The 21,289-nt window shown below is 39.1% G+C and overlaps 1 protein-coding gene across 2 annotated transcripts in view; it reads left to right on the forward strand.

Annotated features, from left to right (window-relative positions):
- HAUS6 (HAUS augmin like complex subunit 6) overlaps positions 1-16,421 on the forward strand; it is a 120,769-nt gene extending 104,348 nt beyond the window's left edge. Inside the window, exons 16-17 of one of the 2 annotated variants that reach the window (XM_030194222.1) lie at positions 3,370-4,455; positions 13,340-16,421. In XM_030194222.1, coding sequence (XP_030050082.1) covers positions 3,370-4,455; positions 13,340-13,350 — 1,097 coding nt within the window. In that variant the 3' untranslated portion in view covers positions 13,351-16,421. Of the gene's footprint in view, positions 1-3,369; positions 4,552-13,339 lie in introns of those variants that run through there. The other variant, XM_030194221.1, reaches the window with a different exon arrangement.
- The last annotated feature ends 4,868 nt before the right edge of the window (positions 16,422-21,289 follow it).

Genomic DNA, 21,289 nt, shown 5'->3' on the forward strand with positions numbered 1-21,289 from the left:
TACAGGGCAGTAGGACTCTGGTTCAGGGTGAGTACTGCTTAAAATTTTTATTGTCCTTCGGGTTCCCTGTTGTACGTGACTTTTTGCATGTCGGCTGAGGCAGTAAAGCTGTGCTCGTGCTACTCAGCCTCACATTCTGCATCATGGTTTTGTTCAGTCTGTTTTCTAGATCCAGTTCTTAAGGCCTTTCAGAGTCCCTCGTCTGCTTCCCGTTCAGGGGAGAGCTCTGCTACCTCCTCCTAACCATCGTCAGCAGTTTCAGGAACAGCAGCCATGTTGAATCCTCATGTCACCTCAGATCCTGGTTCAGGGAGCTCTGGGGCCCGTTCAGGCTAGCATGCTGGCTACTGCAGCTACACAGTTGCCTTTCTCCCCAAAGTTTGTATTGCTCTTACATCAAACCTGTATGCTGAAGAGGGCTCTCCCAGCTGAAGGGACTCTGCCTCCTTCTCAGAGCTTGCACTTTGAGGGGGTGGCTAAGAGGCAGAGGATGGAAGCTCCGGCTGAAGTAGACCTCCCACTGTCGAAGAAAGGTCTCTCACTGGATATTTTGGCAAGGTCAAACACTTCCTTTGAGGCATTGGTCCATGCTGCATCGGTTTCTGTGCCTCCCTTCTTGAGGACTGCTTTGCTACATCCCACACTTTAAGGACTCGTCTGTTGCTAGATGCAATGGAAGCAAAAATTATCTTACCTGATATTTTTCTTTCCATTAACCCATTAGTGCCCAATGTTCCCATATGTAGGAACAAATATAGGAACATTGGGCACTAATGGGTTAAATAGCAACAAATGAGTCCAGTCTTCATGCCCTGGTCTGCTTCTCTGTTTAGATTTGTTCTTCACATTCAAGTTCTGGGGTTGCTATTATTGATTCCAAGAGTTTGTGAGGAAGGAGTTGTGTTTCTTTGGATTTCTCTTCTTGCTGATAGATGGACACAACTCACACTTTACGACTCGTATGTTGCTGTTAATGGAAAGAAAATTGTCAGGTTAAGACATCATTTTTCTATCATTTTAGTGCCCAAGTTCAGAACCTCCAAACTAGAATCCACCTTTCCCATGACCCATGGAGACTAAAGTGTCGCAAACCAGATTGACCCACATTAATGGGTTAGGAACATCAGTAATATGGAGAAGTGGGTTTGGGGATAAAGTAGGTTATGCTATTGAATTAGAATAATAGGATGCAGTAGTGGTTTGGAGAGCAGATAGGTGCCTAATTGGGTTCAGTGGGTTAATAAGACGAGGTAGTGGGTTTACATAAGTATTGCCATACTGGGAAAGACCAAAGGTCCTTCAAGCCCAGCATCCTGTTTCCAACAGTGGCCAATCCAGGTCACAAATACCTGGCAAGATCCAAAAAAAAGTACAAAACATTTTATACTGGTTATCCCAGAAATAGTGGATTTTCCCCAAGTCCATTTAATAGCGGTCTATGGACTTTTCCTTTAGGAAGTCATCCAAACCTTTTTTAAACTCTGCTAAGCTAACCACCTTTACCACATTCTCTGGCAACGAATTCCAGAGTTTAATTACACGTTGAGTGAAGAAACATTTTCTCTGATTCGTTTTAAATTTACTAATTGTAGCTTCATTACATGCCCCCTAGTCCTAGTATTTTTGGAAAACGTAAACAGACGCTTCACATCTACCCGTTCAACTCCACTCATTATTTTGTAGATCTCTATCATATCTCCCCTCAGCTGCCTTTTCTCCAAGCTGAAGAGCCCTAGCCGCTTTAGCCTTTCCTCATAGGGAAGTCATTCCAATCCCTTTATCATTTTCGTCGCCCTTCTCTGCACCTTTTCTAATTCCACTGTATCTTTTTTTGAGATGCAGCGACCAGAATTGAACACACTATTCGAGGTGCGGTCAAACCATGTAGCGATACAAAGGCAACAGCCTCATTTTTGTTTTCCTTTCCTAATAATACCTAACATTCTATTTGCTTTCTTAGCCGCAGCTGCACACTGAGCAGAAGGTTTCAATGTATCATCGACGACACCTAGATCACTTTCTTGGTCCGTGATTCCTAATGTGGAACCTTGCATGACGTAGCTATAATTCGGGTTCCTCTTTCCCACATGCATCACTTTGCACTTGCTCACATTAAACGTCATCTGCCATTTAGACTCCCAGTCTCGTAAGGTCCTCTTGTAATTTTTCACAATCCTCCTGTGATTTAATGACTTTGAATAACTTTGTGTCATCAGCAAATTTAATTACCTCACTAGTTACTCCCATCTCTAGGTCATTTATAAATATGTTAAAAAGCAGCGGTTCCAGCACAGACCCCGGGGAGCCCCACTAGCTACCCTTCTCCATTGAGAATACTGACCATTTATCCCTACTCTTTGTTTTCTATCTTTTAACCAATTTTTAATCCACAATAGAACACTACCTCCTATCCCATGACTCTCCGATTTCCTCTGGAGTCTTTCATGGGGTACTTTGTCAAACGCCTTCTTAAAATCCAGATACACAATATCAACCGGCTCACCTTTATCCACATGTTTGTTCACCCCTTCAAAGAAATGTAGTAGATTGGTGAGTCGAGATTTCCCTTCACTAAATCTATGTTGATTGGGATCTCAATGAATGGTATACCCCCAAAACTTTTGTAACACTGTCTCTGACCCTGTAAACCTAGTATTGCACCCCATTGAAAACATCAAACCAATAATAGCCAATTGGCCTTCAACCTAGTGATGCACCTCACTATGCTTCCCAAAACAACAGTCATTTCCATTATACCTAGCAATCCTCACATCTTGGTGGGCACAATGGAGGTATGTAACTAGATTTAAAGAGCTAGTGGGATACATGACTGGATTTAGACTCTTTTTTTTTTTTTTTTTTTAATTTTTGAAGTTATAAAAAAATTGGAATCTTAGGGCCCTGTTTACCAAGGCGCGCTAGTGTTTTTAGTGAGTTCTAACGCTAGAGACACCCATGTATTCCTGTGGGCGTCTCTAGCGTTAGTGCACACTAAAAATGCTAACACTCCTATAGCGAGGCTTAGTAAACAGGACTCTTAAATTGAATACCCGTGTAACCAGATTTTTTTTAAAGCTCTGACTGATGGGTTATGATGAAATAATCTTCTCACCAGACAGGTCCACTTGCTATTGCAATGTTTTCTTTTTCTCCAGTAAAAAAAAATAATGTGCTACTTTTTATTCATATATATTGTGGTTAGAATTCGTTATGGCATTGCATTTCATATGTTGGTGGATATCAAGCTTTTAGAAATAAAATAATACACAGAGCTTGCCAGGGCCATCCTGTTCTCCAGACTACATTTGTTGAATTTGAAAACCTGTAGCATGTTGATTGCATTTCATATGACATAATTGTAATATTTAGTTTCAGACATCAGAAGCTCATGGAGAAAGGCTATCCACACTGAAGACCCTCTAGAAATGCAAAAGCGTGAAACACAAGAAGTACCAAAGGAATCTGAAGTAGAACTGGATTTAGCACACGGAAACCAGATAGACTTAAGCTTGGCATGCTTTCTGTCCACATCTCATATTATCGATCCTAATGACCCTTTGGAAGTACAGCCTTCATTAAGCTGGGAGAAACCTGTACCCTGTGAACCAGAAGTATTTAATTCTACTGATGAATTTAAAGTATGTAACCCAGTTGCTGGACTGACTAGATTTGAAGGACCACCACCAGAATATGAAAATGGAAAAACAGTTTTTGACAATTGTACTAAAGAAAATGAACTGGATGGAGCTTTTGACTTGCCCATTGCACATAAAAGCATACCTTTAGGTGACAGCCCACATGCTGATGTTAAAATAACTGATATTATCCAGAAAACCTCTTTAGTGAGTCAAGCAAATAGCTCCCGGTGTACAACTTTATCTTGGGATGCGTCTCAGATGATGGGAGATGCTGATGATACCGACAGTCATGAGGTTATCCAGTTTAGTATCCAGCATGAGACCCTTCCAGAAGAAGCTGAAGACCTAAGTCTTAATAGCTCTAGGAGCCCAGAAACTGATGATGAAGCAAAAAAGCAAAGCAAATGTACAGAAAATGAACACAGTTTTTCAGAAGATAAAGTTACGAACATGCAAGCTGCCTTCAAACCTAAAATGGATTTACAAGCAATTCGATGCAGGTATGAGGCACTGAAAAATACATTTAAGAATACAATAACAGATTATGAGGAAGGCATCTACCAGTCCCCTGTCAGAAGATTTGTTAAGCAGAGGTCAGAGTCAAATTTACTCCAGAAAAAAGTTGATCTGGAAGACAATGACATGTTCAGTCCCATAGACAAGTTTTTCACTATAGATTTTGATGGTTTGAAGACACCTTCTCGCTTGTCTATGGATGAAAGAAAACTCTCTCTCCCTCAGCTGATCTCATTTTCTCCTGTAGAAGAGGATTTAAGTTCAAGAAAACCTGGAGTTCTTCATATTTCGGAATCTCCTGGTAAGCTGTTTTTGTAACTACATGGCAAAAAGTCTAGAAAGCCACCCATTCTGCATTATGTACTTTTGATTTCATGCATATGCCCTGTTTTAATTCAGGTATCCCCCCCCCCCTCAAAAAAAATTCTAGATTACTTTTTTATAGCTTTGTTTGCAAATATTTTCACAAGAAATGTATATAAAAGGAAGTAGGAGCCCAGGGATGTCCTAAATTGGGAACCTGTTCTTGAGATCCCATGTGTCCTATCACTATATTAGTAGTTTTGGCTACATTTTTTTGACAGAGGTTTCAAAAAAAAAAAAATCAACCCATAATGCATCAAGGTTGACTGTTCTAGATATGTATTTTTTAAATAATTTTATTCTGAGCCACTGATGTTGGTGGATATCAAGCTTTTAGAAATAAAATAATACACAGAGCTTGCCAGGGCCATCCTGTTCTCCAGACTACATTTGTTGAATTTGAAAACCTGTAGCATGTTGATTGGCATATAACTTCATGCTGATGGCTTATGAAAAAATACAAGTTAAAGGCTTATAAAATGGTTAAGGAAAATTGTGTTCTACTTTTTGCTGCACACAATCTAGCAGGCAAGCAATGCTAACCAATGAAAGATCCACCACATTCTCTGCCCTTCCTTACAACTGAGACTGTAGAACAGACAATTAAAAAAGCTGATCATTTTTCCATTTTAAAAGTAAAAATCCATGTATACTAAATGACTTTGTCCACGGCACCAGCTTTTTGGGAGCAGCAAAGAGCAGCCACAGTTAAAGCAAAGCAATAGATACTTACAGCCACACAAACTCAAGGAGCCATCCGGGTATACATTTACCTTGCAGGAAGGATGGGCGGTTTTCAAATAGCCCTGTTTACCCAGAAAAATGGCTTTTGTTCATTTGGTAATGCCCTTATGTGTGATGTATTTATGTGCATGTTTATTTACAAAGCTGAGTTTAATAGTAAAACAAGGTGGTGCCCAATTATATGAACTTATAGGATTTAAATTTTCAAAATCTTGGAGGGAGCAGGCTATGGGTCTTAAAATTGTGAGAGGGGGGGTGATAAGGCTGAAGGTTAAGCTAGGGTGCCCAATATGCTTACCCCATCCTTTAGTTTAACACCTTGCTAGAATATTAAGTGACATTCAGGTGAAGATCAGAAACAAACACAGGTGATATAGGCCGGTAACGCTAACGCCTACGTTTGCTGCCACTTGCGGATCAGAGCCGGTGCGTGGAACAATGAGCTCGCTTACTCTGAGCGCTAATAGGACAGGATTAACATTCCTCCCCAATGCTCAGCGGGCAGTGCACCAAATAAGGGCGCTGCTCCCTTGGCAAACCCTATACCAGGTAGGAGCTGGAGTTAGGGCTTGCCAGGGCATTGGGGAGACCCTGTCTAGCATGCATTTGCATGCTTCCAGGTCCCCCCCCCCCCCCCCACCACCACCACAAATACAGGGACCTGGATGTCCGGTGGACTCCCTGACCCAACCCAACCCCCACAAACACTGAAAATACCCTGTTGGTCCAGTGGGACTGCTAAATGGGACATCTCCACCCACCTCGAGGTTGAAAATATACTGGTGGTCCATTGGGAGGACCGCAAGCTGGACAGTAACCCCTGACCCCCTTCCACCTACTTCGAAGTTGGAGGAGGGAGGAATTAGCACTACCTTCTCTGCGGGTGCCACCTCAAAATGGTGGTGCCCTGTATCCTGGGATGCACTGGGCAGGGCTTTACTTCCATATAAGGAAGTGAATCTCTGCCCAGCATATCCCAAGATGCGCAGGGCAGGGCACTGCCATTTTGAGGTGGCACCCGCAGAAAAGGGAGGAAGTGCTAGTCCCTCCCACTTCCAACTTCAAGGTAGGCCATTGGGGGGCAGGTGTCCAGCTTGTTCCTCTGGTCCACCAGTGTATTTTCAACTTCAAGGTAGGCCATTGGGGGGGAGGTGTCCAGCTTGTTCCTCTGGTCCACCAGTGTATTTTCAACTTTGAGGTAGGGTGTCTGGGGGGGGGGGGGGGGGGGCATACCAGCTAGCGGTCCCACTGGGCTACCAGTGTTGGAGGGGAGGTGAGGGGTCTGGAGGTCCTTTATTATTAGCTATCTGGCAAGACCCGATAATTGTGGGCATACCTTAGAATGGGTCCATATACAATTGTTGGCCTACATGGATGATGTACTGCTCTATCTTACAAGACCGGAGGAATCTATTCCAAGGTTACTACCTCTGTTTAACTCCTTCGGGTGTTTGCTGGCTGTAAGATTAATTGGACTAAGCCTGGATTGCTGCTTCTTAATGTGCACTGTGCAAAGGAATGATGCAGACTTTTCCTTTTTAAATGGCAAACAGGTGTGAAGTATCTTGGCATACAGATGAGGAATACCATTGAGGATACATTAATGGCTAATAGCAACTGTATAATATGAGTTATTTAATAAATGGGCCCCTAAATGGTTATCTTGGTGGTTCAGGGTTAAAACAGTTATCTATTACACCAGTTGTTATGTATTATCTGATTCTGGTTCCCATATTTTTTGAGGATTGTTTGTACAAAACTGTTAATAGACTAGGCAAGGAAAGCAGCCACATATTGTGTACATGAAGCTACAACTGCCCAAAACCCAACGTGGGTTGAATTTGCCTACTTTTTATAAAATTTCATTGGGCATGTGTTCTACATCAAGGTATGTGTTAAGAACATAAGAGTAGCCATACTGGGTCAGACCAGTGGTCCAACTAGCCCAGTATCCTGTTTTCCAAACAGTAGTCAAGCCATGTCACAAGTACCTGGCAGAAACCTAAATTGAGACAACACTCCATACTACAAATCCCAGGGCAAGCAGTTGCTTCCCAGGTCCATCTCAATAGCAGACTATGGACTTTTTCTCCAGGAATTTGTCCAAACCTTTTTTTAAACTCAGATATGCTAACTGCTGTTACCACATCCTCCAGCAAAGAGTTCCAGAGCTAAAGTATTCATTTAGTGAAAAAAGATATTTCCTCCTATTTGTTTTAAAAGTATTTCCATGTAACTTCCTCAAGCATCCCAGTCGTTGTACTTTTGGAACGAGTAAAAAATCTATTTATTTCTACTCATTCTACACCACTCAGGAGTTTGTAGACCTCAATCATATCTCCCCTCATCCATCTCTTTTCCAAGCTGAAGAGCCCTAACCTCTTTAGCCTTTCCTCATACGAGAGGAGTTCCACCCCCTTTGTCATTTTGGTTGCTCTTATTTGAATCTTTTCTAATTCCGCTGTATCTTTTTTGAGATACGGCGACCAGAACTGAACGCAGTACTGAAGGGTCGGACGCACCATGGAGCAATACAGAAGCATTATAGTATTTTTGGTCTTATTCACCATCTCTTTCCTAATAATTCCTAGCATCCTTTTTGCTTTTTTGGCCGCCGCCACATACTGAACAGAAGATTTCAGCATATTATCTACGATGACACCCAGATCTTTTTCTTGAGCGCTGCCATACTGGGACAGACCAAAGGCCCATCAGGCCCAGCATCCTGTTTCCAAAAATGACCAATCCAGGTTACAAGTGTCTGGCAAGATTCTTCAAGAGTACAATACATTTTATGCTGCTTATCCTAGAAATAAGTAGTGGATTTTCCTCCAAGACCATCTTAACAATGGCTTATGGACTTTTATTTTAGGAAATTATCCAAACCTTTTTAAACCCTGTTAAGCTAACTGCTTTTACCACATTCTCTGGTAACAAATTCCAGAGTGTAATTACACACTGAGTGAAGAAATATTTTCTCTGATATGTTTTAAATTTACTACTTTGTAGCTTCATTGCATGCCCTCTAGTCCTAGTGTTTTTGGAAAGAGTGAACAAGCAATTCACATCTACCTGTTGCACTCCATTCATTATTTTATATACCGCTATCATATCTCCCCTCAGCCATCTCTTCTCTAAGCTGAAGAGCCCTAGCCTCTTTAGCCTTTCCTCACAGTGAAGTCATCCCATCCCCACCATCATCTTCTTTAGCCTTCTCCATACCTTTTCTAATTCCACTGTATCTTCCTTGAGATGTGGCGACCAGAATTGCATACAGTATTTGAGATGCAGTCATACCATGGAGCGAACAAAGGCATTATAATGTCCTCATTTTTGTTTTCCAATCCTTTCCTTGTTTTCCCAGCCACCTCTGCACACTGAGCAGAGGGTTTCAACATATCATCAACAATGACACCTATATTAATTTCCTGGTCAGTGACTCCAAATGTGGAACCTTGCATCACGTAGCTATAGTTCGGGTTCCTCTTTTCCACATGCATCACTTTGCACTTGTTCACATTAAACGTCATCTGCCATTTGGATGCCTAGTAGTCTCGTAAAGTCCTCTTGTAATTGTTCACAATCCTCTTACAATTTAACACTTCAGATAACCTCACTAGTCACTCCCATCTCTAGATCATTTATAAATATGTTAATCAATAGAAATAAAACATGGAAAAGAAAATAAGATACCTTTTTTTATTGGACATAACTTAATACATTTCTTGATTAGCTTTCGAAGGTTGCCCTTCTTCGTCAGATCGGAAATAAGCAAATGTTGGTAGATGACAGTATATCTGAGTGAAACATCAAAGCATCAGTGACAGTCTAACAGGATGGGGGTGGATAGGTGAGAGTCAGGGAGACAGGAAGGTGACAGAGCAATATAATTTACAAAGCAATACAATTTTATGCTTTATAATGGGCTAGAAAACTCAGATCTTTAAGCTGTGTATCCTTTGAATATCAAATCTAACGGTAGTGAATAAATGCTTCTTTGCACTCCATGAATTTTGTGCAGTTTGCTTTAGGACCAAACATCTCAAATAACCCTTTTAACGTGCCTTAGAGACATCACATTTGGATTACTGTAACATTATCTGTTCCGACTTGCCCACCTATTTAATTAAGCGGCTGCATACTGTCTAGATTTCCACTGTCAAGATCTTAAGCCCCACTAAGGAGAATGATTGTCACCCCTCTCGTAATCTAATATTATTGGCTCGCAATACATCATCAAATACAATTCAAGCTTCTTACACTCTCCTATAAAGCTCTTCATAATAGTATTCCCTCTTATCTTTTCTCACTAATAATTTTATGTACTCCTAGTGGGCTTTACTTTCTTTGTACAATGGCCTTTTCTTTCTGTTCCCTGTCATCCATGCGTGTCTTGATTCTGCCCAGGACTGCTTGTTTCTTTGTTGCTCAGGTGCTGTGGAATATGGTTCCTAGAGATCGCCATTTGTAGCCATTTTTTCTCAAATTTAAAGCAACAATAAAAAACAAATATTTTCCTTTAGGCGTATCTTTGTTACTCTCTCAATGAGTACACTGGTGTATGATCTCTTAATCTTTTCCTCACTCCCTCATGCTTTTCCCTTCCTGTATTTCATCACTTTGCCTGCATTCAATTTATTTATATGTTGTTTGATCTACCACTGTTAATTGACAGAGCAGGGCATAGCATTTTACAAAATAAAACATTGAGGAACAAAAGGAACTACATCAAAAATCAATAGAAAAAGTACCACTCATTCACAGACTAAGACAGTGGCTAAAGTTTCCAGGAAGTGCTGCTAGTCATTGACCCAACTCAATTCAGGAGATAAACGCCTGTTGAAATAGCCAGGTTTTCACAGTAATTTTAAAATGCTTAAGAGCAGAGGAGAAGGAGTTGTGGAGGCTGGTAGGCTGGACACTGGTCCTACCTGGGACGTTCTAATCTACAGCCTTGTGGAAGCAGTGACTTTCCCATGACATCTGATGTCATCAAGCGGCACCTGAATTTCTCCTATAAGATCTAGTGAGCCCTGCAGCATTTGGCCAAAGAGGCATGCTGGAAGGCCATGCTGTGTGCCCCTTGGGAGCACCGAGTCCTGCTGGAGGCACTGGAAGTAATGTTTAATCTTCTCCCTGTTTGCAAATAGTAAAATGAACTCACCAAATATGGAGGCAGTCTAGAATGGCAAGATGAAGGTTAAATAAAGTCTTCAAAAATTAAAAAAAAAACAAAAACCAAGCATTTGGAATCATATACCCCTGTAGGGGGAGACCCTATTGATAAGCATGTACTTAAAGGGGAAATAACATCAATTCCCAGGGCTGACTCGTTTTCCAATGGATCGTCTTTTAGCGCCACCAAAAGAACTCCACCTCAATTGTTTGTGCGATCAGACTTTTCTCTTAAAGAAGGAGGACCCCATGAAAGGGAATACTCCTGTGGTGTCCACCTTCATACCTAAAGAAGTGTCGTTGCCTTCTGGAATGACTGAAGTTGTAACCTCTCTAACTTCTGAGTCTCAAGAAGTCTCGCTTAAAGACATTGGGCGGTGGTTTCTTGGACAGAGATTTTTTTTGAGATGTGATTCTTCAGTTGTGTCAATTTTCTTCTGAAGTAGTTATGAAATTTAAAGAATCTGATGGAACTTTAGCTTCTACATTAATCCATACTTATGGATTCAAAGATTTCTGTATTGCAAACAGCAAGTGCTTCAGCTATTAAGGATATCCGCCTGCGTCATCATAAAATAGAGGCTATGGAAAATATCGCTAGGTCTACTATAAATCTTAGATTTCTGAACTTTCCAAAGACTCATATTTTGTCAGCTGAAGTACTTGTCCTTAAATACTTTAAGGAAATATTGAGTTTATCTAATTATGAGTAAGTATCTTTGTATAATTGTGATTATTTGCCTACTAAGAGAGTGGTTATTCCTGAGCAGGAGGTTGACCTACTCCATCAGTAAGTGCATGCATATTTGCTTTTCTGGAGGACTCCTCATGACATTCCATCTAGGGCCAGTCTCTTGGTTGTTTTTAAATGAAGTTGACAAAATTGCAATTATGAAAGAATATTTTAAGAACAAGAATAAGATGTGGGAGCATCGTGCAATTTTTTTTTATATGTAAGTTGAACTACTCAATTAGCTAGGAAGGCATTCTTAGTTTTGAGAGCACGTGTTTTTGGCCAAGGGAGCCTCTTTCAAGGGAATCGGTATGATTGATTCTTTACAACTGGAGAAATTTCTAGCAGAATATTGATTGTAGGTAGGCGAAGTGTGTTTTATTGGAGTTAAATTAGAAGAGTCTCATATCTAAGTAATATTTTTGATTTTCCTTGATTATTTTTCTTGGTATTCTATATCTCTCTTTTCCCATGATGTGGACTTGATTTGAGTGGTTATTGCTGTCTAGTGATATTTTCTTTTTGGTATTTTCCATTATTGCTTGTAAATTTTGTTGGGAGTGTAATGCTCATAAAGGCAAATTTAAATACAAAATGATTAAGGGACAGCTTGCCATGAATACGCACAGGCAATAAGTTCTATAAAATAGAATGCACAATTCCTTGTGCTCTCTAATTGAGCAAAACGAGGACCTAGGAGAACCATCTGATTAAAAATCTGAGAACACAAAAGGAGGAGTAAGGAATAGTAAGTGAAGAAAGATAAGATGGAGCACCTAGACAGAAAACTTTAAAAGCTAGTTAAAAAAAAAAAAAAGCTTAAACTATATACGGTATTCAGTAGAGAGCCAATGGTGTTGCTTCAGTACTTGTGAGACATGATCTGATGAACAGAGATTCCACAGAAGAATAGCTGTATTTTGTAGCATCCAAAGTTTAAGGGTTGATTTAGTAACTCCTAAGTAGAAAATATTACACTAGTCAAGTCTACTGGTAAAGAGTAAGATAATAAAAGAATGAAATGTATCATGATCAAAAAAAGGTCTAACTGCCTGAAGTTGATGCAGTACAACAAAGCCTGATTTACCTACAGAGGAGACATGAGATGCAAGTGTAAGAAGAGAGTCAAATATGACTCCTAAGTAATGGAAATTCTGTATAGGGGAAATAGTGGTATTAAAGGATAAGTCGGGGGAGGGGGTGCAAAAGATCTGAATAGCCAGTAAGCAACTGTCTTGTCTTGTGGTTTAAGACAAGATGATGCTGGTGCAACCAAAGTGCAGTAGATTTTAAACAGGCGTGTAAAGATGAGATATCAGGACTGTATGGATCATTGTGATAGAGAAACAATATGCATAAAAAAGACAGGAAATTCCAAACTCCTGGTAAGTGTAGTCAATGAACTAAGAAAGAGGATTGAATAAGATAGGGAACAAAATAGAAACTCTTTGTTCTGATCTCTCCCCTATCATAAGGTGGCATTCTTTTCCTGTTTTATTTTATTGTAATTTTTGTAAATTGCTTTGTTTTACATGAAGGGCAGTATATCAAACTTAATAAACCATAAACTGAGGGCTTGTCCACGCATCCCCAACAATCCTAGTTTAAAGCCACCTTCATTTGTAGGCAGCTTATAACTAGAAATTCCCAATTGTTAGAATATGTTCTACTCATCCTTGGAAACCAAAGTTGCTCACCTTGAACAGGTGTTAGAGACAGCAAATGTATTGGTCCTCCCAAAACTCTGCTTCCTACCCAAGAAGTTAATTCTCCTTTCATAGCTCTGTACTGAAGTCTGCACGAGAATTCCCATGTAGGAACACCCTACAGCGCTACAAGCTCAGTTCCAGTCAATCTGTTCAAGTATATATTATTATTATTAACATCCTGGTGTCCTCTGAGAGCACCTGTCATGGGTAAGAAAATGTGTTATCTTTTATATGATGCTCACTGTTAACAGCCCCCCCCCCCCCCCCCCCCCCCCCCTCCACCGGCAAAAAAAACCAAAAAGTTTACAATCCTTCAAATTTTATGAAAACCTAGTCTAGTTAAAGAGGAACAAGTTTGGAAAAAATTGTAAATATTTGTAACCAATATTAACACTTCTGATGTAATGTACTTCATTAAATATGAGACACTTTTTAAGATAACATCTATATTTTTTTTCCAGCTAAACAGTGAAAAGAGATTGGACGCATACAGTTGCTTCCCAGAGCTATGGACTCGTACAGATGAAGCAGAGGAATGTTTAGTGGAATTACTGAATTTCTGTAAAATTTGCTTAATTTCTAGTTCATATTCCTGTTCTGTAATTCAGTGTTTCATGTAAAAATGTCCTTTCAAATTAATATCAGCCTGATCAGGCTTTAACTTTGAACTATAACAGTAATGCACAGAATGTGAAGGCACATTTAGTGGCCTTTGCATTTTAATCTTTAGTGCTAATATAATATAGTTATTGGAAGATATTCTGAGTGATGCCATGTAAAAGTCCACATTATTCAGCTTCTTGCTATTTAAAAAAAAAAATCTCTATTTAAGAAAACCATAAAGTCTCAGAAGAGCCACATATGGCTTCCATGTCTGAAGTTGAATATCATATGACAAGAGATTACTCAATGCTGATTATGTATTATGGAAAATGTAGATGGCCCTGTTTGTTCTGCATGAAATTTCTGCAGTTTGCCAAGTAGCTTACACAAAATTTTGTTGTACAGTTGAACATTTGATCCTGCCCCAATAAGAAGGGGGGGTGTCTTTCCAGCAAGAGTAATACATGCCTTCTTTCCCCTACCTCTCCACTCCCATTGTACTTCTTGAGATGATGGTAAATTTTGTTTGTATTTTGTTGGGAGCAGCACAAATGAAACAAGCTTTTACTTTGCACATTAAGATGGTTTTCTATTGACACCTGAAGAATATGGTTTCATCATGTAACTAGGCTTTACAATACACTGCCAAATTATGGTCAGTGTCATTGAGTACTAGTTAGTTAAACAAGCTAAAAGTGATATTTGTGGGAATTGTTTGTAGTTTTTATAGGTATGTTAATGCATTTGTAACTAGCTTCCAAACATTAGTTCATTGAAAATGCATTTCTTACAGCTTAATCTTTATTTTGTACCCAAGTGGACTAGCAGACCCACTGTTTTGTTCATCTGTGTTGGAAAAAGTGCTTGATGTTCAGTCATTTAAAATGAGTGCTTTCAAAGTAAATGATATTCATTCATTGAGGTGACTAGCACATGAATGTTGCAGGCTTATTTTTCTTTGTAGAAAACAAAAGGAAAACTTGACACTTCCTGTTGGATTTTATTTATTTTTGTGCAGTGAAGCAGGCACCCCAAGAGCCACAAACAGGTCTAACTTTATGAGTAAATAAATATGTAAATTAAATCAGGTTGTAACTTGTGTTTACAGATATTATCTGATTTATTGTGGATATCCTGAAATCAGGCCTTTTTGAAGCCCTTGAGGACCAGAATTGAGAACTGCTTAATCCTTCTAAATTAGATAATTTCTTGTAAGTTATAGTTGGAGCCTCTATTTTCTGTAGCATCTTGAAGGTAGGTTCTACAGCACAGGATATGGATTTTTGTGAAAGTTGTTCAGCGTAAAGTTGTGTTGTCCATGTAATATTTACTGCATTTGAAAGGAAAATGATCCACACTGAAAATGTATTACAGTTGCTTAACAACTTATACATATAATGTAGACTCAGATATACACCCTGTTAAGTACCAAAACAATTACATTTGATAACAGTTCAAATGTAAATCTTCAGTAAGAGCAGGTTAATTTTCTCATATATGCTGGGTATAGGCTAACAGGCAAAACTATGCTAAATTGGAAATTGGGTTTTGCCATGCTACTTCGTTTCAGGTACTTCTGTGCTAATGTTAATATATTTCATAGAAGCGATACCTTTATTGAATGTTAAGGCAGTTCTGACTGCATCTATCCATTGTGCAATGTATGCTAAAACCTGCTTGAAACAGTTTCTAATAGTTGTGCAGAACCGTATTTCTTCACAAGAAAACATGTAATTTTAAGCTATATGTTAACCTCTTTCAGTCAGTAATGCAAAATTATTTTTAAGTATAAGAATGTTAAAAAGGAACAGCAATTTCTTAACCTGCAGATATCTAGGGGCATTTATCGTTGCCTTAAGTATCTGCAACAAAAGTAACAGTGGATATCTTTTTTTTCTAGATAAAATAATAGAACAGAGGCTTATTTGCTTTCCATTAGAGACAATAAGTTGCTTGGAAGTGAAACACCTTTTAATGACAATAGAGAATGGGTACTAACACATAAAGTTAGCAATATAGTCCAAACAGCGACAATTAGAAGCACTCACCCAAAAAAGCTACAGTGCAGGATATGCAGTTGAAGTCTTATGAACCATGACATCTAGATAGCTGTGACCTATTTTTTCTTTTTCGTCTGAATGTGTCACAAATATGTATGGCATATGTAATTACTGCCCAAAAGAGACTTATGTGAGACTGACCACAAGAACATGTTTACAGAATAGATCATTAACACTTATCTACCCTTTTTCAGCACTCAGACTAAGATTTAAAAAGGGATGTAAAAAGCCTTGGCAATACAAATTAAACACAAAATTGGCTAGAGATGTGGAAGATTTTGTGTTAATAAACAATGTTGGATTTCATGGATAAGGTAGTAATGCAACTATTGATTCTATCAAACTAAGAAGGTTTCATATGGAGGGTGATGAAAGTATGGTACGCTGATGCTATATAAATAAAAAGAAAGTAAAGTGTAGCAAAAATGTGATGAAAGTTCAGAGGAAATGGATGAAGATCTAAAGGTATAAAACAAGTTAAAAGAAATTATGATTGGTTCAATAAAAATTATTGTGATCCTGTTTGGATAAAAGACATCAATCTATGCACTCTTCTTTGATGATAAGGACTGCAGGAATTCATATGTGTATATATGTGTAAAGCAAGTTTAATGAAAAGTGGGATAAGTAGTTTAATTATTATTTTTTTTTTTTTAGTAAATACTAACTTAAGGATGTGAATATCTACTTGTTAGGGTTACCTTAATTTGTTGTTTGTATCAGATTCCCTTATTTTTCATATTTCCTTGTTTCTGAATATTTAAACCAGTTTTATTTGGTTAAATTCATACAGTGCTTTTCTACATAAATAAAGTCTTTATTACAAATTATGAGGCGTTTTGGTTGTTTGAGAATTGACCATATATTCTTCCTTCACAGAGTCTTGTGTAATGCTGTGTGTAGATAAGATACTGATGAGTCATCATCATATATATAGCACAGTCTAAGAACTTCCTTTCCACAAAGACATTTACTCACACCTCATATATTAACCATTTTAGATCTAGCAAATTGAAATCCTATCACCAAATCCTTCTAAAACAGGAAGTGGTTAAAGCAACCAGACCTCAAATGTCTTGTGATATTTGGGCGGTAGCTTTATTAACATAGTTGGAGTTTGTATCTTAATGGCTACCTATTCCTAGAGTTGTCCAGTCAGAGAGAATTTGACATAAAAGGCAGTTCTATAAGCCAACACCAGTAGTGCATCTAGTTTATAGAATAATAGTGCTTATGTACATGATTGGTGCCAATAATTGGCGGTCATACGTGTAGATGGTAGGCGCTATTCTATACATAGTGCACCTTATTTGCTTAGAACACAACTGTCGGGGGCATACATGTGGGGTAGAGCATAAGTGTGTCACCAAGTGATGTGCAGCTTAGAGAGAGGGGATCAGTGATCAACTCTATCTTGTGGCAGCATAACAGATACATATATAAAGGGACAGAATGGGTGTACCAGTTGTTCTTCTGCTAACATCATCTGTGATTCTTTTGGGAGCTAAAACTGCGTTCTGTGTGTTTGCTCTGCATGTTCAAAAAGAAGAAAAGGCAAATTTATGAGAGATTACCTGGTGTTAGGAAGAGCACAGTAAATAGGAATATAAAAATATTGCTTACCTGCCTATCAGTCTACTTCAGGGCATAGGTGTTTGCTAACTGAATCAAACGTGAAAAAATAGTAGTAAGTTGAATAAAAAAGGTTGACGTGATCTAGGATGATAGTAATTTCTATGCAATGAGAAGAGTAAAGTGCTTTCCTAAATGTTATTTCAAAGGTAAACCTGCCCTTGTCTTAGGAAAATTAAGCTTAAGAATGGAATTGGCATCTATTCAGCCATTTATAGTGGGTGTATAGGTGGTAATCATTTGATATACTATATCAAATTTCTTGGCTGAATGTGGGCATACTTGTGTGATTTAGCATACAGTAACACAAATTAGATTAAATTTATTAATCCTATCTGAGGTCATTGGAAAGAACAAAGCTTAGGCCTCTCAACATGGGGAGTGGAATGGGATGGGCCCTAGGAGTCATAACCCTACCAATGTTTTGTCCCACAAAGCATCAGCAACCAGGGAGATGGGGACAGGGAAGGACATTTGTTTAGTCTTGCCAAGTGAAAAGTTTCCTCTGTCCCTTCTTACCAGCAATTGCAACCAGCATCAATAGACTGTTGGAACAATCTTTGAATTATTATTTAAGGTATGGTTTTATGTTTATTAATATGGACAGAGTGCAACGCAGACCACATGGATCTGGAGACACTGTGGTAACCAGGCACAGCACTGCTGTTGTTTTAGAAGTAGAACAGTTATTGCAAATAGAGTCAGTTTGGCTTTTTACACAGTCCTTGTAAACTTTAGGTAGTTATTGACTGTCCCTGTGAGCTAAACATTTTAATTTTGAGGGATAACAAGACATGGGATTATGACTGTAAAAGTGGAGGTGTCTTAAGCATACCTAAGGCCTTGTCATCTGCAAACAATATGTACTTCCCAGCAGTGGTACCTTACAGTGCACTTTCATTCTCAGCCTACTGTGACATCAAAAGAACAGGTGGTTTTGGAATGGTGACATCAGAAAGATTATTCCTGGTTGCTCAGTTCTGTGGAGTGTGGAGGAGTGTGGAAGCTAAAGAGAAATCAGGAAGTCTCTGGAAGGTATCAGGAGTTCAACTGGCAACTCAGACCTAGAACATTCCAGCCTAAGGTTATCTTTACGAGGACTTTGGGTAGGATCCTTACTGGTTTAGAGCAAGAGGAGGCACTATAAAAGGAAGCAGGAGTGGAGTTGAGGCTGAAAGACTTTATTGTGTAGAAAATGTGGCCTTGATTAAATCAACTAAAAGAGCCCCAGAAGAAAGTCTCCAAAATGCAGTGTATCTGTGAGATCTGCACATGTGGGTATGTAAAGTAACTATTCCTTCATGGTGATCTTAGTGAGAAGATGGGGAAGGAATCTGGCGCTGGTCAAAGTTTTAGGAGTCAGATAAACATGAATACTTGGCTCAAGGACCACATGGATTGAGCTATTCATTACTAGGGCATCTGCCAGTAGTGAGAATGAATAGGTAGTTTAATAATTGCATGTAAGCATCCTGCTAAAAGTACCAACCCAGAGCCCCCCCTTTCCATCTCTCCGAAACACTCTTGAATTCTGTTCCTGTTTTCATGCCAACCACCTCAAATGAAAGGAGTTTGCGTCTAGGAATAAATAGAACTTTATTGTGGTGTTGGTGGTTCTCTGTGAATGAATTGGGGTCTTTTGTGGGGGGGGGGGGGGCACTTTTTAGATGCTGAAGACAAAAATGTTATTTAGTAAGTCAATAGGATGAGTGAAGTGAGCAGTGCTTGGACAAGCTGAGGTAAACAAATAGCACACTTTGATTTTAAAATCTCCCTTGGTATAGCAAATTTGTCGCATGTGTTCTCACTGCATTCCCTAGCCCTTAGCAGATCTGTCATTGTGTTAGTAAGAACACTGTTTTATTATAGCATATGATCATTGTATATTTTGATTGCCTCTAGTTTTGCTTTTAACTGCTACTATGGCATTCTAAATATTTGGAGAATATTGTATTCTGTTCCCTTCAGGAGAAAGATGGAAACCTTAAAACGTCTCTTATTTTTAGACATTTCTTTTGACTACTTGTCCTTTACTTTTGTAATTTTTTTCCCAGGACATCCCACTCAGCCTGTAGATCCTCTTATCTAGCCAATTAAATCTTTTATATATTCATATAGATATAGTATTTTTTCAGAGGTTTTAGCCTAATCCTTTACTTACAGTATGCTGATATTCAAATGTACCTATCTATGGACAGATCTGTGGCAAAAACCTATTATCTTAATGAGCGTTTTTATGCCATGAGTGAATAAGTACTGTACTCAAATTGAATCTCATCAAAACAATTACCATGACTAGGTAAAGGCAGTATACCTCCTCTAGTTTCCTTCTAGCAGTAAGAGGAGTCCCTGTTCTACTTTTCAGGCATTCAAGTGTCTTAGAGTTATTCTAGACTTCGCATTAACTGTGGAGTCACTGGTCACCACAGTTGTCAGAAAAGCATTTTTAAACTTATGATTAGCAAAACAAGTGAGTCTGGTTGGTCAGACCTTAAAACTTTGATTTTCGTGAAGGTTCTGTTCACCTTGATTACTACAACATGTAGTCTACTGGGATTTCTCAAAAAAGGCAATGTGTCATCTCCAGAATTCTTCAGGGCACAGTGGCCAAAATGATCAGTGGTAATAGAAGGCAGGATATTTTCAACCCTCTTGCCTCTGTTGGTCTCCTTCCACTGATTGCTAAGAATATTATTTTAAAAATCTATGCCTATCCTTTAAAGATATAAGTGGATCAAGACCCAGCTACTTGCAGGACCAGCTAGCATATTTTGTTCTAGTTAATCAAACAAACTTTCTTCTTCATCTGTTAAAAACTGGTTAGAACAAAAAAACATTTTCACTGGTTTGGTCCCTATGATCTGGATTATGATTAGACCTTAAAGCTGATTTCAATTTGTCTTATTGGAAATATTGAAAACTTAGCTGACCTTATAAAAATGCATGATTGTATTTAAACTAGTAATTCATCAAACCATAACTGGGCATATTCTAATAATATCTGATTAATTTTGATATAGCCACAAAAGTCTAAAACTACTCTTGTTAGTTGTAAAATCTGTTTGTTGTGGCATTTATCCATATACAGACTAGGTCAAGTGAGGAACAGGCCAGAGGCTTTCAAGATTCCTCACAATTCCATGGTAGTCGAATCTGCTCTCAGAAGAGCCAAGAGTTGGGAGGTGGGAAGGTGGTAGAACGAGAGGACATGAAATGAGATTGAAGGGGGGCAGACTCAAGAAAAATGTTAGGAAGTATTTTTTCACGGAGAGAGTAGTGGATGCTTGGAATGCTCTCCCGCGGAAGGTGGTGGAAATGAAAATGGTAACGGAATTCAAACATGCGTGCGATAAGCATAAAGGAATCCTGTGCAGAAGGAATGGATCCTCAGGAGCTTAGTCTAGATCGGGAGGCGGGGCTGGTGGTTGGGAGGCGGGGATAGTGCTGGGCAGACTTATACGGTCTGTGCCAGAGCCGGTGGTGGGAAGCGGGACTGGTGGTTGGGAGGCAGGGATAGTGCTGGGCAGACTTATACGGTCTCTGCCAGAGCTGGTGGTGGGAGGCGGGGATAGTGCTGGGCAGACTTATACGGTCTGTGCCCTGAAGGATACAGGTACAAATCAAAGTAGGGAATACACAAAATTAGCACATATGTGTTATCTTGTTGGGCAGACTGGATGGACCGTGCAGGTCTTTTTCTGCCGTCATCTACTATGTTACTATAAGTTCGAAATCTCATTGTTTAGTGCCCCCAGGGAGGGAGGCTTAGGCATTGGAGTATTTTGGGAAGAAATTATTTTAGAATTCTCTCTCTCTAATCCAGGGGTTCTTAGTCCAGTCTTTGGAACACACCAAGTCAGTCTGGTTTTCATGCTATACACAATGAATATGCATGCATGCACTGCCTCCATTCTATACAAATCTAATTTATGCATATTAATTGTATGTATCTTGAAAACCTGAGTCCTAGGTGTGTCCTGGAGGATTGGGTTGAGAACTCCTGCTAAGTTAAGTGACCCGCACAGTTGTACATAAAATTGTGCATATAATTATAGAATAGTACCACTTACATGTGGAACTTAATTGATCTCATTAGCACTTAATTGGCAATACCTA

This window comes from Microcaecilia unicolor, chromosome 2, assembly GCF_901765095.1.
Source record: "Microcaecilia unicolor chromosome 2, aMicUni1.1, whole genome shotgun sequence".
NCBI classification, from domain to species: domain Eukaryota; kingdom Metazoa; phylum Chordata; class Amphibia; order Gymnophiona; family Siphonopidae; genus Microcaecilia; species Microcaecilia unicolor.